We start from the raw sequence: 17,936 nt of genomic DNA, 5'->3' as shown, positions 1-17,936 counted from the left end.
AGACTCAATCTCAGTATTTGCTGCCAAAGGTGCTTCCACCAAGTATTAACTCAGGGGGGTGGAGACTTATCCAATTATTATCTTTCAGTTTTGTATTTAATATATAATCTTTTTCTCACTAAAAACTTTTTCCCCTTAACAGTATGGAGTATGGTATGTAGATAAGTGGAAAAAAATCCTCATTTAAATGCATGAAACTCTGAGGCACTGACACGACAAAATGTGAAAAAAGTTCAAAGGGGCGTAGACTTTCTATAGGCATTGTATATATGTATGGAGTGTTTTATTTTCTTTAATTCACTACATAATTTACTTCTACCAGCATACAGACATGCTGTCTTATATTTCATTACAATCGCAGCCAGAGATTTATTAATCTGATACCAGCACAAGCTTAAGACAGGGAAGAGCAGTTTATGCTGCTGCTGGGACAAATCAATCAAGAACTGGAAGGTACTGAATTGGGATTAAATGCAAAATGGTGAAGGAGACTCGGGGGGGGGGGGAAACAAAGAAGCAGTCCCTCTTCTAGCTGTAAATTAATACTTGTTGCCAAATGGTTGAAAGCTTCTCCAATTAAAAACCTCATGTAAACAAATGTATCTTGACAGCATCAAAAAACCAGGGGACATCTCATGCTCTTTAATCACTTAATTAAAGGTTTTAATGAAGCATATTAGGCAACCACAAATAACATTTGCAGATGTCATCTTCCTATTAATAATTCAGTGCTTGCTGCAGTCTAACAGTCAGCACCATCACTGTTGTATCCGTCTCACTTGAAAAGGTTAGGTCTCCTGACTGTTAATTCTCACAAAGTTAAGCATACACAAAGTTAAATCTCCTTTTTAATGTCTCTTTACAGTTGTATGATTCTAATTGGAATTACTGAAATGAATGTTTTTTAAGTTGTTTTTTGATAAGTTTGTGTTAAGGTGCTGACAATACCAGAGCATTTTCTACTCTTTCGTTCTAATTGCCTTCCATAGATACACTGTATGCAACCTAGGTTATATCAGCCAAATTGTCTTTATTGAAGCCATTTAGTGATATGTTTTACTTTGTTTTGGTGTGTACTAGATGATACTGGTGCCTACTAATATGAAAATACTGGCTAATATAGCCTTGTGACGAAGTGCCCGCCCCTGTGTATATTATCTGTTATATGTTGCGTGTGGTGTGTTAAATGTTGGTGTATAGACATTGGTACACGGGATATAAACGGGTCTGTGTAACACGAGTGTTTAAAAATATATATTTGTATTTAGGTACGAGGACTGCACAGCACTTCATGTGCAAGTAAAAAGTAATAATATGTGAGCATGGGGAATTGCACTTTATTAATTCACGTGCAGTTGTACCGAGACTCCAATTGAATAATTGATTAGCAATCGAGTCTTGGTACAGCTGCATAAAAGCAGCATGTTTTCACCCACCCGGGGTTGGTTGTTCGATGAGTGGAGAACAGGAGAGAGAGGAGGAGAAATCGTTTACAACAATTGCTATTGCGTGCTGGTGGGACCAGCACAATACTTGTGTATTCAAAACTGTTTGTCAGTGTGTCTGTCCGTGCACCGTTTTAAGTGTAGTTCGTTTTGTTTATGTCTTTTATTTTGGCGTAGAGTACCGTGTCCTGTTTCTGTTTGTTCAACCCTTTTATTTTGCAATAAACCGGCGCAAGCAGGCGCCATCATTGTTTAATTTCATCCGTCCTTTATATGTGTATTCCTTTCCTGGTTCTGACGCCACCCACTTCGGCCGTCCTTGTGACAAGCCTACATTGCATATGTCTAAGGCAAGCAATTAGAACCAAAGAGCAGAAAACTCGTGGCAGGGGGAAGCCACACCACAGAATTATGCATGAGGTTTACACACACTGTATTATAGTAAATATAATATAAGGGCTCTCAAAATAAAAGGTAAGTACTCTGCACATAGTCTTCCACTACTTCAAACGTGTTGGCATTACGTGTTTCTCCACTTTTTGTGCTCTTTTTAAACAATCCTGTGATTGTGACCTGCTTGTTTGGTAATTGTCCAGCCTGAACTACTAGTTTTATTGTTTTGTTTTGGTGTACTTCGCTGTCTAGATGCTTGTCAATAGTAAATTTTCTTAGATGATTCAAAGACAGATTACAAGTTGTGCAAAACAGAATCCCACCATCTGCATGCAACGTCCTCTTTTCGTAGCCCTGAACACGATCTTCTGTTGAAATAAATTTTTGCTTTTTTTATTTGTCAGCTGTCTGCATTTTTAATGTTGATCATACATTGCAAGCTAATAAATCAACAATATATAAACAACCATTTCAAACTTCTCGCCTCTGACTCACATGTACAGTATGAGGAATTCATCAATCATGAAGCCGGTATTTGTTTGACCCCGTTGAGTAGTAACCAAATGCAATAACGCTGGACCGTGTACAGCTACTGTAACGTGGCGTCTGTTTGATAAAAGTATGAAATGAACAGGGGAAGGTGAAGTGTAATGTAAAATACTGTAAGGAAAATAAAATGCTTATTTCACAGTAGGCAGTGAAATACATGATTTCTGTGAAATTCGTGGTATTGTGAATTTTCAGGCCCTACATATAAGGCTAGTATGATCTGTTCTCAATTTGTATCTAGTTATTACCGCCTTCTCACACAGCCCAAGTAAGTCTGCCTGGTCTGAAATACTCTCTCCCTGGGTCTTGCTCTCCTGTGCTTCTCTTCTGCTGCTTCTGTGATACCGCCTGATATATTTAAGTAGCTCTTTATGTTATTAGATTAGCTGTAGATTAGAATGTTAAGGGAAATATCCGGTTTATGCGCAGATTGATTTCACAGTGTAACAAATTATTATATATTTTTTTGTTCCTGGGTAGTAAGTGTTATTTCCTAATTGCACATGCCTCAAAAGTATAGAAAATGGCTATTATTCCCCACAAACTTTGCTTTTGTGACCAGGACAGGTAAATTTCAAAATATCACTATTTCCAATGGAAAAACGGGCAAATGTGTGTCTTTTCGTTCACATAAAAGTCAGAAAAAAACAACATATGAATCCAAATTAACATGTATTTATACTAAAGTAATACAAAAATGACTACAAAAGATTTAGAAGTGAGTAGTTTTTCGAGATTTACGATTATACTGTATTTACTGGAACGAACTGAAACAGGGTTGGGAGTTTCACTGGCTGGTTTTGTGGGAGGGGTTGTTTGGATACATAGGATGACAGAATTGTGGACCAATGGTGTCTTCCCTGTTGATTTGCTGTCCAGTAGCCTTCATTACAGTGTCCTGTCACAGACATGATTTTGCTTGTCTCCTAGACCGGCATCAGAAAATATGCTTAAGTAACATTTTATTTTATCAGATTAGTTGTAGATTAGAATGTTATGGGAAAAAGCCAGATTGATTTTAAAATATAATTCACAGTTAAGCACTTCAACGTTCCAGTGGGCATCTATGCAAAATAGAATCCGGCTAGATCTGGAAGCTGAGTAGCTGTTTGCACTCAATCGTTTTCTAATTTTTTATATATATATATATATATATATATATATATATATATATATATATATATATATATATATATATATATATATATATATATACACACACACACACACACACACACACACACACACACAGTGGTTTGTAGAAGTATTCAGCCCCTACCAATAATGTCACATTTTGTTGAATAACAAATAATTTCTGCACAGTTTTTCAAACAAACTTTTGTTTTATTCAAAGCTGTACTGGTTAAACTGAACAATGCTTTTTGAGGAGGTTACATGTCAGAAAAACTTGCAAAGAAAATGTACAAAATGAAATATACTGCTTGAATAAGTATTCAGCCCCTTAAGTCAGTACTTGGTAGAAGCACCTTTTGCAGCAATTACAGCTATGAGTCTTTTTGCATATGTACTAGCTTTGCACAGTAGGATGGTGAAATTTTTACCCATTCTTCACAGGAAAATTGCTTCAGTTCTGATAAGTTTGTTGGGGATCATCAATGGACTGCAATCTTTAAGTCTCGCCGTAAATCTTCAGTTGGATTCAAGTCAGGACCTTGACTAGGCCACTCAAGAACATTTATTATCTTCTTGTTCAACCACTCCATTGTGGCTTTGGCTTTGTGCTTTGGGTCATTGTCCTGCTGAAATGTGAATTTACTCCCCAGTTTCAGGGTCTTGGCTGACTCAAACAGGTTTTCCTCAAGGATTAGCCTGTACTTTGTACCATCCATTCTCCCCTCTATCCTGACAAGCCTCCCAGTCACTGCTGAAGATAAGCATCCCTATAACATGATGCTGCCACCACCATGCTTGACAGTTGGGATGGTGTTGATTGAGTGATGTGTAGCGTTGCTCTTGCGCCAGACTTAACGCTTGGAATTTATACCCAAAAGTCTGAATGTCTTCAATAAAGACAATTTGGCTGATATAACCTAGGTTGCATACAGTATATCTATGGAAGGCAATTAGAACAAAAGAGTAGAAAATGCACTGGTATTGTCAGCACCTTAACACAAACTTATCAAAAAACAACTTAAAAAACATTCATTTCAGTAATTCCAATTAGAATCATACAACTGTAAAGAGACATTAAAAAGGAGATTTAACTTCGTGTATGCTTAACTTTGTGAGAATTAACAGTCAGGAAACCTAACCTTTTCAAATGAGACGGATACAACAGTGATGGTGCTGACTGGTAGACTGCAGCAAGCACTGAATTATTAATAGGAAGACGACATCTGCAAATGTTATTTGTGGTTGCCTAATATGCTTCATTAAAACCTTTAATTAAGTGATTAAAGAGCATGAAATGTCCCCCTGCTTTTCTGATGCTGTCACGATACATTTGTTTACATGAGGTTTTTAATTGGAGAAGCTTTCAACCATTGGGCAACGAGTATTAATTTACAGCTAGAAGAGGGACTGCTTCTTTGTCCCCCCCCCCCCCCAAGTCTCCTTCACCATTTTGCATTTAATCCCAATTCAGTACCTTCCAGTTCTTGATTGATTTGTCCCAGCAGCAGCATAAACTGCTCTTCCCTGTCTTAAACTTGTGCTGGTATCAGATTAATAAACCCCTGGCTGTGATTTGTAATAAAATAAGACAGCATGCTGATAGGAGTACATTTATGTAATGAAACCTGAAGATAGTAAAACACTCCATTTAAAATGTTTACTATACCTCATCCAAGTAATACGGTCTAATAAAAGAAGAACAAAAGATTGTTATCAATGTCATTGATGTGGGTATGCAGGATTATTTCTCTTTTAAATGCATTATGTTTAATGTATAAATATACAGGGAGGGGGACAAAAAACGAAGTACTTTTGATCTGCTCATTCACTCAAAATGTTGACATTTATTTGAAGATGGTGTGATTTCTCTGTTCAGTAATACCAAGATATTAAAGGTGAAAGTTAGACCCCCAGACTTTCTTCATTCCTACAATAAATGGGTGCTGCTATACTTGTGAGATCGCATGCTCGTTCAAATTATCATTTGTGGAGTACCAAGATATGCATTATTGTAAGCAGTGTGTCTGATTTTTGGTTTTAACCCTTTGCCGCCTAATCAGAATTCCCATATTTGGACATGCACATGAACATGTTGTGTTTTATTGCTTGTTTGGTAACCTTGTTTACTAAAGTGCACGAAAAGCACATTCTTTTTATTTTCAGCATACACTAAAATAAATAAGCATGCAGCAAACACTAATGGTATTCCTATATTATTATATGCAAATGTTATACTGCGTACGTGGTGCAACCACGGCAAGTAAAAAATAAAATATATCTTCAGCAGAAGAAAAAAGTCGATAGAAAAAACGTACCATCCCCGTCAAACACAGGCAGCTCGTCCGTTTTCAAGAGTATAAAAAAAAGAAAAAATATATACAACACAAAAAAAAAAATCAATTTTACATATTGAATCTTAACACATTATTGATTTACAAGTTCATGAGATAATTACCTTCAAAAACAGCCGTAGATGAGATGTCTGCATTGTCTTCGTGCTGTGTTTACATGGCATATCTCGAACTTCCTATGTAACTCGGCTTCAAAGTCGGCACTGCCGCTCGCATTTCCTGTACACGACTTTCTTGAAGTATATCCGAGGGAAACATGGATTTTTTTGTTTCTAGGGCCTAGGTTTACTCAATAACAAGCTTCAGAAAGACTGGTTTGATTACCACATGGCTTATTTTTACCCATTTTCCATTAAAAAATAAAACCTACTACAAAAATAATAATAAATACATTTCCCAGTGCTGCTGGGCAATGTCCGCCTTCCTGATTTGCGTCTATCATTGATTTGTTCTGAATACTTTAAACCCGCCCCAACTACTGAGTGACAGCTCATTCCTGCATTTCTATTGGAGACTTCGCTTGTGAGATTTAAATGGAAGCTTGTTAGCGGGATTTAAAGCTGTATTTCAGTTAAGCTATGGAGGATTTAAAACATAATTGTGGCAAAATGTACAAAAATGTGTACACACAAAAACCCAGAAGAATATGCCCGTGACCATAGGTATTTCATTGTGGAAAACAGCAAAAGAAAGAAGGTACAAGTGTGCAAACTGTCGAGTTACTACATATTTTGACAGGAAAAAAAAACAAAAACTCTCGATCATTTTGGAAAGTAACCAAAAACACTAATTTCATATAGTATCAAAAACAAAAGCCCTGAAAAAAACGATTTACATAAAAATAGCAAAAAATAAGCACTGAAAAATACAATACAAGTCATGTCTCCATTAGAACATATTATAAATTTGCACATGGTGTTGCTTATTTTAATGACTTATAATTTATTTTAAGTGTTCAATGACTGTCTCTAATCAAGTTCACTCATAGTCCTGCCACAGCAGAGAGTGTGCAAGAAATACACTCAACTTGATTAGATCTAACCACTGCCCCATCTTCAGTTGTCTGCATTTATTCACCTGTCCTAACTCTTTACATACTGTGTAGTCAGAATTCATCACAGGTAAATTCACCCTTTACCGTTGATTCAGACATTTTCTGCTTAGACAACATTGTTGACTTTAAACTTAAAGTAACATCAGCTGAAAGTTACTGTAGAGAGTGGCATAGTTGCATGTAAGCAAAAATGGCAAAACAGAAATCTACTCACTGACCTTGACAGATTGTCGGGTAGTCATGCATTTATCACAATGATGTCGAAGGATCAAACTGACAGTTCCTGTTTTGCTGCCAAACACCATTTCAATTTTGTTCTTTTTTTTCTTTCTTTTTAGAATACTATTTAAGGACAAGGACAGGAATTGGGAAGAAATCGAAAACAAGTTGAGAGCTGAAAGTGACATGCCGCTTCTGAAAACATCAAACAAGGTAAGAGAATAAAGAAATCCCACCTTGTACTGTGGATGAAGTAGACATTTCTACATCACCCCCAGATAAACTAAATATTGCATGTGAGATTACTGTGGAATTCCAAAATAACAATAAAACCTTATGTTGGTTAGCAAGATGTGTGTGTGTGTGTGTGTGTGTGTGTGTGTGTGTGTATATATATATATATATATATATATATATATATATATATATATATATATATATATATATATAATAATGAGATATATAATGAGTAACAAAAGAAAACAACCTTTAAAAACGAAAGAGGGTTGGAAAAATTATTACAAATAAAATGAACTGAGATTTAAATGCACTTGATTTGACAAGTTATCCAATTAAAGCTGATAGTACTGCTTCTGTAATCACATTTTCCATCATAATTGTAGGATAGTTTTTAATTGAAGGATAACTTGTAAATAGGTGAGATTTTTAAGGTTATATGTGAACTGTGGGCTTCCCTTGCCTACAGCAGGTTTCTTGGAAAACACCCCCCTACTGCATTGTGCCACAGGGTACCAGTCACTTGCCACAGAAACACTTCCTCTGAACCGCCAGATGGCGCACTTTTCTTTAAAACTTAAAAAAAAAATATTCAGGGTTGACAGACGCCAGATGGTGTTTTAAATCACGTGGCACTTTATCTACCATATTTTAAACAGTAAGCAGTAACATATTTTAAACAGTAACTATATATATATATATATATATATATATATATATATATATATATATATATATATATATATATATATATATTGATGGGAGAAAGAATTTGTGACAATTACATAATGTAACATAAAAGCAACATAAGGTTTATGTTTTTATTATCATGACCAAGATTTAGACACTTATGTTCCATCAGGTAAACAGGTAAAATAGCATTTAATACTGGCAGCTTTAGATTTTGTTTGCTTTAGTAGTCTCATTGGCGATCAACAAATTAACTTTTTAAAACCCAGAATGTAATAGCAGCCATAAATTGTGACCCATACCCAACAGAATGGCAATCACTGCACAAGGCAGAGCACATTGATTTGTTAAACAAGAACAGAGTACAGAGGAAATTGCATAGCGACTGTAAGGGGGAATAGGTCTGAAATACATAACGGCTTTCTTGTTTACTAATGCACACTAAATGTCACCATAAAGTTCACTGTCTCCAAAACTCTGAAAACCCTAGTTAAGCATCCATGTGAGGGGAGCTTGTAGTAAACTTATTTTTAGATTTAAACAGAAACAAATATAAATGAATTTTATTAATCAGTTAATCAGTAAGTGTCTCCAAATACTGCTGCAGTCTGTACTGCAGTAAATGGGCATTAAAAGGGTTCTATTTTGTTTACAACATATCAAAATGTAATCATTAAATGCTTCTCTTAAAGTAAAGGCACAGTAGCACAAATGAGCTGCAGAGGCAGAACAACAAAATCCACTGCTGAGATGGGCCAGTCAAACGTGAAAGTGCATCACTTATTCCCAACCCTATCACTCCCTATAACTGGACTGCTTTGACTGCAACGCTGCAAAGACTGCAAATTCGAAGCTTATGACGGACTCAAAAAATGTTTTTTTTTTTTTTTTTTTTTTTTTCCATGTTCCGATTTGGCCAATTTTCTTCCTATCGGATCTGTAGAAAGGTGAATGGGTATTGAATGTATTTGAAAGCATTTTGTGCGTGTAATATAGTCTGGATCCTGCGGCCAGGTCGAAATAGGGAGACCGCAACAGACGTGGTGTCACTGCTGTCGCACAATTGACTATATATATGATTATTTGATGATTACTGGGATAATCTTAGATCAATTTCAAAACTGCTGAATTGACGATACGCACACTGCCCTTCTCATAGGGTATGAACCTGATCGTGCTCTGTTCGCCAAGGTCATGCGACTTTTTACGTTTATGCTGTATAGAGATGCCATGGAAGATGCCATAGTGAGTCTGCAGTGTGAAAAGAAGCGTTTGGCTGACGGTGCACTCTTCGGATGACAGCGTGTGTTCATCTTCGCCCCTACTGAGTCAGTGTGGGGGTGGGAGAAAATGATAAACCAATTGGCGACTACTACTAAATTAAAAAAAAATAAAACATAAAACTATTTGGTTTGGAATTCAGCCCAGTTTTAGATTAAGGAATATGAGCGCGGGGTGGGGGGGGTGCCTAGGTTGGCAAGGGTGTCCTCGGCTCACCGCTCACCAGCGACCCCTGTAGTCTGGCCAGGCGCCTGCGGGCTTGCCTGTTAGCTGCCTGTGAGCTGCGTTGTCCTCTGGCGCTGTAGTTTCCTGGGTAGCTGGATGGTGAATCTGCAGTGTGTAAAGAAGCGGTCGGCTGACGGCACACGCTTCGGAGGACATCGTGTGTTCATCTTCACCCTCTCAAGTCAGCGAAGGGGTGGTAGCGATGAGTCTAAATAATAATTGGGCATTTCAAATTGGGAGAAAATAACAAAAATAATTGGCAACAACTAAATGTATATAAAAAAATAATAATAATAATAATAATTTGCCTGGTTACAATGTTGAAAAACAGAAAATGTATTGTATTATATTTATGTATTTTGCATAAAGACAGGGCCCGCTATTGCAGAGAAAACTGATTTTAATTCTGGAACAGACATTTTAAAAAGGAGACAGTGAAAAAACACGGTGAAAGCAGAAAGCAAAAAAATGCTAAGGACTGCGTTAGTGTAAAGTCTACGCCAACCGAGACACCGATGGCCAGAGCAATGGAACATGCTAGTGAAATCAGTGCAGAAAAACAATCACAGGGAATTAAAAATTAAATTCAGTGCTGCTGATATGATTGCTATTCACTAAATTTAACTCACAGATTGTTCTCATGAAAAATAATGGTTTGGATATATCCAAAATATGACAATGATACAGCATGTGCTGAATTTATTGCTGTCATTGCTGAATAAATATGAGGAGATTTGCAGAAAGGGGTTCACATTGCAAATTACATTTCTGTTTTAACTAACTGTGGAACAGGTGTAGCTGGGAGAGATAATGTAATTGTGTGCTGTAGGTAAGTTTCTGCACGTGCGATAAGTGAATCATCTGGTAAGTTTAGCTGAACTAGATAATTGTCATGCTCAAGGAATCTCAAACACAACCAATAATGTGTTTGACAAAAATGTTCAGATTGGTGGTGAGACAAATTAAGTGCTTTTGGAGCGGATGGTGCCAGCATTTATATTGGAGCTACAGGAGGGGTAGAAGCTCTCTTGAGAAGTGAGATTGGACAGCATATTCTGTCATTTCATTGATTACCGCATAGGCTTGAATTGCCAATGTTAAGAAAGTATGTGACCTTCTGCAGTTGGTGTGGAAAACCTACCACTTCAGTCCAAAAAGGAAGTGCAATTTAAAAGCCATTAGGGCTGAGTTAGGCTGCACAATTAGGACACCTTCAGCTGTAGAAACACAGCGCTGGCTGCCGCACATTTATCAGGCATTGTCTGTTTTTTTTTTGCAATCAAATGATGAGAATCTTGCTGCTGGACAGGGACAGTTTACTGCTGTGTATCACCACATGGAGCACCTTGCTTCCACTTCCAAAAACAGACATTAGAGGAAGAGAAAAACATGTCATACAGGAAATGGAAAAACTTGATTTTGTAGGGTTTTGTTACATGATCTCTTTTCAGAGGTGTCAAAACTTAGCCTTACACGCCAGAAGAATACTTTTAATTCTTCCCCAGGCTGTTGCAGCAATTGAGAAGTGTGTTTTGACAATTAAGAGTTTGAATGAAAAGTCATTTTAAAAATGGCAAACTAGAGAAATGTTGCAACATGTGGATTCCTAACCCCAGGCAGATGCACAGCAGCAGGTCAGTCCAGGTTTGACAACATAATTAAGCTTTCCACAGAGGGAGGGGTTTCAGGAGGAACCTGAGTATACAGTTCTTTTTAATTTTCTGCCATGATGCATGGCCTGATAATCTTGTTAACTTTGGAGATGAGCAGTTAGAAGTCTTACTGAATTGGCATAGTGACCTTTTAGAAAAGAATTAATGCAATGTTGATGCAGTTCAAGCAGAATGAAGAATGCTTAAAACATTTGTAAAAGGTCAGTTTATGTATAAATCCTACATTGGTTTATGGGAGGTCATGCTAACAAAGTAACCTATTTGCACAGATTTTAAGAAATCATCTACATTTAATGGAAATCATGCTTGTGCTGCCGATATCAGCTGCCCAATGCAAACTTGGATTTTCTGCACAAATCAATTAAATCCAAGCTACACAACTCACTTAATGTGGTTACAGTTGAAGATCTTGTGAGAATCAGTGCAGAGCCCTTCACTTGAACTTTTTAACCCAGAGCCATGTGTTAAGTGCTGGCTTTGCACAAGTAAAAGGAGACGAAGACCAAACTACAATTCCTGGCCAAGTGATGCAGACATTTTAACTGTTGGTGACACTGGCTCAGACTCTGATGAATAAGAAAGATTTGATGGTTGTATATAGTTCACAGACTTAAGGCCAAATTACAGCAAATTTGTTAAGAAACATTATCAAAAGGCAGAAGTGCAGGATATTTCAAGTTCACTTTTAAAGCATGAAAGTTGAGGAACAACAGCAAAAGGAGGGAAGGACAGGTATATTGGCAGAATAGCAGATTACACAGAGGACAAGGAAGGCAGAGCAAGTCAGTCAGGCAGCGTAGAGGATGAATGAGGCAGCACATGAGGCAAAGTGAGTACAAACATTCTGTTTTTGTATCATTTTGTTTTCTTGTATTTTGAATGAGTTAAATTTAGAGGCAGCTAGCTTGCTGTTAAACTGGCACCCAACAACTGGATTTGGCACCCAAAAGTTTTGGTCTAGGAGCCATTGGCTCCTTGGGTAAAACGTTTGTCTGGAGACCTGTTATGAAAGGATGTCACATAACTACAAGTCAGTGACTTTAGTGCCCCCCCCCCCCCCCCCCCCCCCCCAATGTCTGTATCTGTATCCATTAGGCAACAGAACCAAATGAAAAATAAATAGTCCTATTTATAACCGGCCTGTATATTACCAAAATATCTAATAAATTACATGCATTCTAAGATCTTGACATGTGTTTGGTTTTTTTCACCTTTTCTGCAGGAGATTACATCAATCTTGCTGGAGCTGAAGAGAGTCGAAAAACAACTACAGGGTAAGACCACAATGCTCAAGAGTGTATAGGGTTGCATTTGAGTAGCTTCTTAGGTTCCTGGTCCACTGAGCTACAAGTGATAATGGTTGTGTCATTCTTTATTCATGTCTATAGTCCGGTTTTGTATTCTAAAGCTCGTTGAGTGTGAAATTGTACCAGCTCAGCAGAATGAGGATAGACAAAGATTCAAGGTAAAGACCTGGCTTGATGCAGTCAGCAGTTGTTAAAGAGAGTTGCTTGCTTCTCATGGTTTAAGGTAAAAAGTCAGGTTTTATTTGGAATAAAAAAAAAAAAAACAGGTTTAAAGACATGCACAAACAAGTGAAGTCATACTCTTTACAAATGAAATTGCTGAAGCATTTTAAAGGCTTGTCGCAAGACAACAGACTCTTCTCTCACTTAGCAGCAGTCGTTTTATAAGTGGTCATCTCTGCCTCATTTGCAGCTGCAATGGCTCCCATCATGTGACCTGTGATAGCTGTCAGAGGTCTCACCTCACAGGAGAGTGAAAGGCAAGATCCTGAGCTGCACCTTTTCACTCTTAATCATGCTGTCGCCTTGCTTGTAAATATAGTCTATTCTAGGGTTACCATATTTCAGATCCTCAAAAAGAGGACACTACCCAGGGGGGTTGCTGACAGACATGACCAATTTTTATTGACTCTTTCGTTGTGCAACATGAACATGGAAAAGCTCAATTTAAACAAAACTGTAAAGTTTATTTGTACTTTGAACATCTGTGTCAAAGTGGTTAGTTGGGTACATGTGTAGGAGTGATGCGGTGCGCAATGAAGTGATAATCCAATCAGAAAATAGATTTAATTTGTAATCCAAGTTTGGTGACAAAACAATAATTGCAGGAAATACACAGCAATGTGTATTGCACTGTTCAAAACAAAGGGTTTGCAGTCCCAAGTAATAAACACAGTCCTGTTACAAACACAATACACAAACACAGTCCTGGGTGCATGCTGTAGTGCTTGTGGTGCTACTACAGTTATTTATTGTGACACAGGTGTAGTGCTGTCTGGGTTCGTGCTGGCCTCTGGTGACGGCTCTGGGCATGTTAGCCGTCTACTACTACTACTACTAATAATAATAATAATAATAATAATAATAATAATAATAAACAATTTGAGACAAAACAAACAAACGCTCACAGTACAATTTCACAATTCAGAGGTCCTTCTGGGTTCTTTCGTCGTTTCATCCCTTTTTTGTACGATTACACATGACCCCTTGGTAAACGATGGTAGCCACTCCTCCAATCCGTGGCTGCCACATCGTTTCCCTTCCAGGTAATGCATTAGTGCACCAAAGCTCCTCCCCCTTTCTAGATGACAGACTTCCTTTTAACACAGGGATTGAATTGTCTGGCCATCCGGTCCAGGGCACTCTGTTCCCTTTACACAGTACCCTCACAGGTCAGGACGGAGATTTATCACCAAGAATCATTCTGTCTCTGTCACACTGATCTACTTGACACTCTTGTTTCAAGTGACTGACCTCTGACTGGAAAGGGATTGTTCATTCATTCATTCATTCGCAACTACCAAGTGCAGCTGGTTGTAGTATCAGTTCACAGTGAGAAGTAAAAAATGAGTTCTCATTCAATTGGCTTTAAAGATTCAGGATAACAAGCTTGTCAGCAGAACTTTCAAAGTACGTGTTTTTGCATGCGAAACAATCGACAATGCTTGATTTCTTTGTGAAACTAAGTTGGTTATTGTTTTTGCTGACAGACTTCATTCTGCATAATGCACATTTGTTAACTTTTGCGATTTAAGCCATCAAATTAGACAGTACAAACCAATAACTAAAAGTATACTGTAGTCAACAGTTTTTGCAGTTTGTAGTTGGATTGTTTTCATAAAAATAACGCTGTAGTTATTTTATTCGTTCTTATTTCAATCGAACTATAGGTGTTGTACCGAGTTTGGACAGTACTGTATACTGTAATTCATTCACTGCAGTTCTTTCAACCGTTTTCATAAGGTAATACTGTAAACTTATGAGTTGTGTTACTTGTACATGTTAATGCCATGTGCACCCATGGTTAACTCAACACCTCGGATAAGCCAACACTAAATGGCATTCCCATGGGATGTCGAGTTAATTGAGGTTGTTATCATTCCCAAGATATAGACAATTATTTTCCCATTTTCTTTTTTTCATGAGTCGGTATTAATGCACCACATGTAAACTAAGGATCATTATACTGTTACTATACTGTTACATTGCTATGAGGTCAGCAGGCCTAATTAGCTTTGACTAAGGTCAACGTAATCTCAAAATGACTAAATGGAGCCATAAAGTAGTGCTTTAGGAGAAAAAAATGTGTACTTTTTAAAATTCCCTTTAATATAAATGTGTAACAGAGTTTAACATATTGAGATGTTAAATAAAACTAAAAACTTCCTTTTATCTTTATTGACAACTTCTTAATATAGGTCTTGCTTTTCATGTGCTGTATTTACAGTCCACCATCACCTTTGGAATCAGAGGTTGTGTTATCAATTGAATTCCTGGGCCAATTCCTGACCATTTCTGTTATCAGTACAGATTTATAGCCTCTATCTCTGAAATACTGTTCTGTCTACTCTATTACACTAATGAAGACATTTAGCTGAAACGTTTGTCTTCTGCCAGTTTTACATCTGTATTTAAAGTGTTTGAAGTTATGAATGTATGTCAACAGTCCCTGCAAATTAACACCCTCTTTTCTTTTTTATCCTAAAGTTATCAATGTGATGGTTGACCCCGATGGCACTCTGGATGCCTTAAGCAGCCTGGGATGGACCAGTCCTGTCCTACCAAACCAGAGCTCAAGCCCCAGCTCACGAGGCGCCCGGGCAGCAGCCCCACCTCAGGGGGCACCAGAACTGCGTACAGCCCGGCTGGGGCTCATTTCTGGCTCGTCAGAGTTGGACAGCATTGAGTCTAACCGCAACTTCAGCCTCCACTTCAACAGGTTTAACCCCAGCGGGGAGGAGGGAGACTCTGTGGTCCACGAGTAACTTGATTCTTCACCCTGGAGATGGGCAGAATAAATTAGACTTGTTTAGGGGAAGATGCGTGGAATATTTATGCTCAACAAAAATCCTTTACTTTTTTCGCCATTTTACAGTTATTTACCCCTTTTCCCTTTATTATTGACAAAGGAGCACTTCAGTCGGCTGTTTTATTTAAATACAGGGTACCCTTTGTACAAAGCATGCATGTCAATTGACAAGGAAAAGAAAACATTTCCAGACTCCTTGAATATGTTATACTTGGTTGTCTAGTTATGTAAAACAAAAGTATAAAAAAATCAGTTCTGTGAACACTAAAGATATATAATAGTGTGTTTCTTCCCCTGTGTTGTATAGTGATGCTAACATTGAAAATCCCATTAAGGTGACTTTACTCAATCCACAAATCAATTCTGGTTTATGATGGCATCAATGTGGGCATCTCTTAGTTTAAGCAGCTTCAGAAAGGCTGTTTTTAACCTACCATTTTAGCTATTGGGGGCTTCATTCAACATGGACTAATCCAAGAAGTATATGGTATCCAACCCCTTCTTTTGCCTCAGCTTGGTATGTTCTCCATGGGGAACTCCCCTCACCTGTTAATGGTAACTGAACAGATTGAAACATTTTCTTCATCTGATTCAGGTGTTCTTTCTAAAAAGTGCCTGCTGCTTTGGTGTCAACTTGCTGTTTTAGTACCGGTATGTAGAACTGTTCAGGTGCAGGAGCAAAGCGTTACACTAAATTGTCTGGACCAAGCTACCTGATTCAGATATATAGCAGCTAACAACAGTAAATTTTGTCAAAAGGCCACCAGTGTGACCTTCTGGTTAATTGAACAGATAATGTTTAAGTCAGTTTGCAGGATAATAAAAATCTGCGAATAGAATAATCTGAGAATAATAATAAACATTCTAATATTACAAAGTCAATGGTTTCCTCCCTAATTGAACTAACAGTGTTTATTTACTTTTAATAACTGGTCCAACCTTACTTTGCAATGGAGCTGAGTCCACTGAGCATTAGTGTAATGTGTCCTGCATAGGAAACTATTTTTCTGTTTTGTGTAAGACAAATGGACATGTACTTATGTTCCTTAAAAGTGCTTTATGTGGTTTGTGGAAAAACAAAGTTACCTATGTAGTTTTACTCTGCTGTAAAAATTAATATAATTTGTTAAGCAGTAAGGTGATTGAACAGATCAAGTGTATTTCCATTATGTTGACAGCCATTATAAAGAAAATGTTTGTGGGTACTTTGTAAGACTCTGCTAGTTTCTGTCAAATCAGTTTTTCATTTTTATTAACTGGAAAAAGCAGAAATAGTTTTTCTAAGATGCAAGCCTGAATCTGTTAGATCCACTTATCCAGTGTTATCAGTTCTGCATTAGAGAATTGTCTGGCAGTCCTAATTATGTTTTCACTGAGAATTCAAAAGTACCTTGACAGCGAGATCTGTGCTTTTTAATAAATGCAGTACAACGAAATCAGTTTGATTTGCTGAAGAGTTCTTGTTTACTTGGTAAATAGTGTAGGAACTGGGTAATGTTGTCCTAAATGGGATTTGAACTTGGAATATCACTGGGGTATGACGCACTATTGTGTACATTTGTATTGCATTTGCTTCATAGAAGATGGTAAAATGTTAATCCAAGTTTGTATTGATCAATGTAAAATACAACAAAAAAATACACGTGAAACTCAATATTGGGTTCTGCATTAACCAGTGACCAGTGGTTCCACAATAAAAGATATCGCTAGCCAAAGTTTTACTTGCAAGACCCATTTTGTTCATGTTAATTGCGTAAAACAAAAGAGCCCTATGCCACCTCTTTTGTATAAACATGGTGTTTGTTATCTTAGTACATATGATGATTTAGCCATTTATAAGCCTTTCTCCTATCCATGAATGTCTCTATTTTGAAGATCTTGCGTTCAGAACCAGTTTTTATGTATATATTTATTTGCATAACCCAGTTTATTAGAAAAACCCGTATTATAACCCAGTATATTAGATATTGCATATATATATATATATATATATATATATATATATATATATATATATATATATATATATATATATATATATATATATATATATATAGTTGTAGTAGTCAAAAGTTTACATACCCCAATGGAAATGTATAATTTCTAGAAATTTCTCAAAAACAAATAATTATAGGAAATCTTTTTGGTGCAAAAGTTTTGCTTTTGTGGATGGAATTTTGCAAAACAATTGCTTAAATAAATAATTATAGACATCTGTTTCTTGTAACTTTTTTTTTTCCTCATCCACAAAAGCAAAACTTCTTTGTTTTCGAGAACATTTCTAAAAATTAGAACTTTCCATTGTAGTATGTAAAATTTTGACTGTTTGTGTGTATATATATATGCTGTT

General features: G+C 37.0%; 1 protein-coding gene across 11 annotated transcripts in view; it reads left to right on the top strand.

Annotated features, from left to right (window-relative positions):
* Positions 1-17,506, top strand: part of LOC121316054 (centrosomal protein of 170 kDa-like) — a 115,729-nt gene extending 98,223 nt beyond the window's left edge. For all 11 annotated transcript variants that reach the window (XM_041250763.1, XM_041250772.1, XM_041250773.1 and 8 more), the window contains 3 exons: positions 7,265-7,358; positions 12,474-12,525; positions 15,265-17,506. In XM_041250763.1, the coding sequence (XP_041106697.1) occupies positions 7,265-7,358; positions 12,474-12,525; positions 15,265-15,542 (424 nt within the window). In that variant the 3' untranslated portion in view covers positions 15,543-17,506. The remainder of the gene's footprint in view (positions 1-7,264; positions 7,359-12,473; positions 12,526-15,264) is intronic.
* Positions 17,507-17,936: the final 430 nt, after the last annotated feature.

The sequence above is a fragment of the Polyodon spathula genome, chromosome 5 (assembly GCF_017654505.1).
Source record: "Polyodon spathula isolate WHYD16114869_AA chromosome 5, ASM1765450v1, whole genome shotgun sequence".
In the NCBI taxonomy this organism is placed as follows: Eukaryota; Metazoa; Chordata; class Actinopteri; order Acipenseriformes; family Polyodontidae; genus Polyodon; species Polyodon spathula.
Note: the sequence above shows the minus strand (reverse complement) of the source record. Positions and strands in the feature narration are given on the sequence as shown.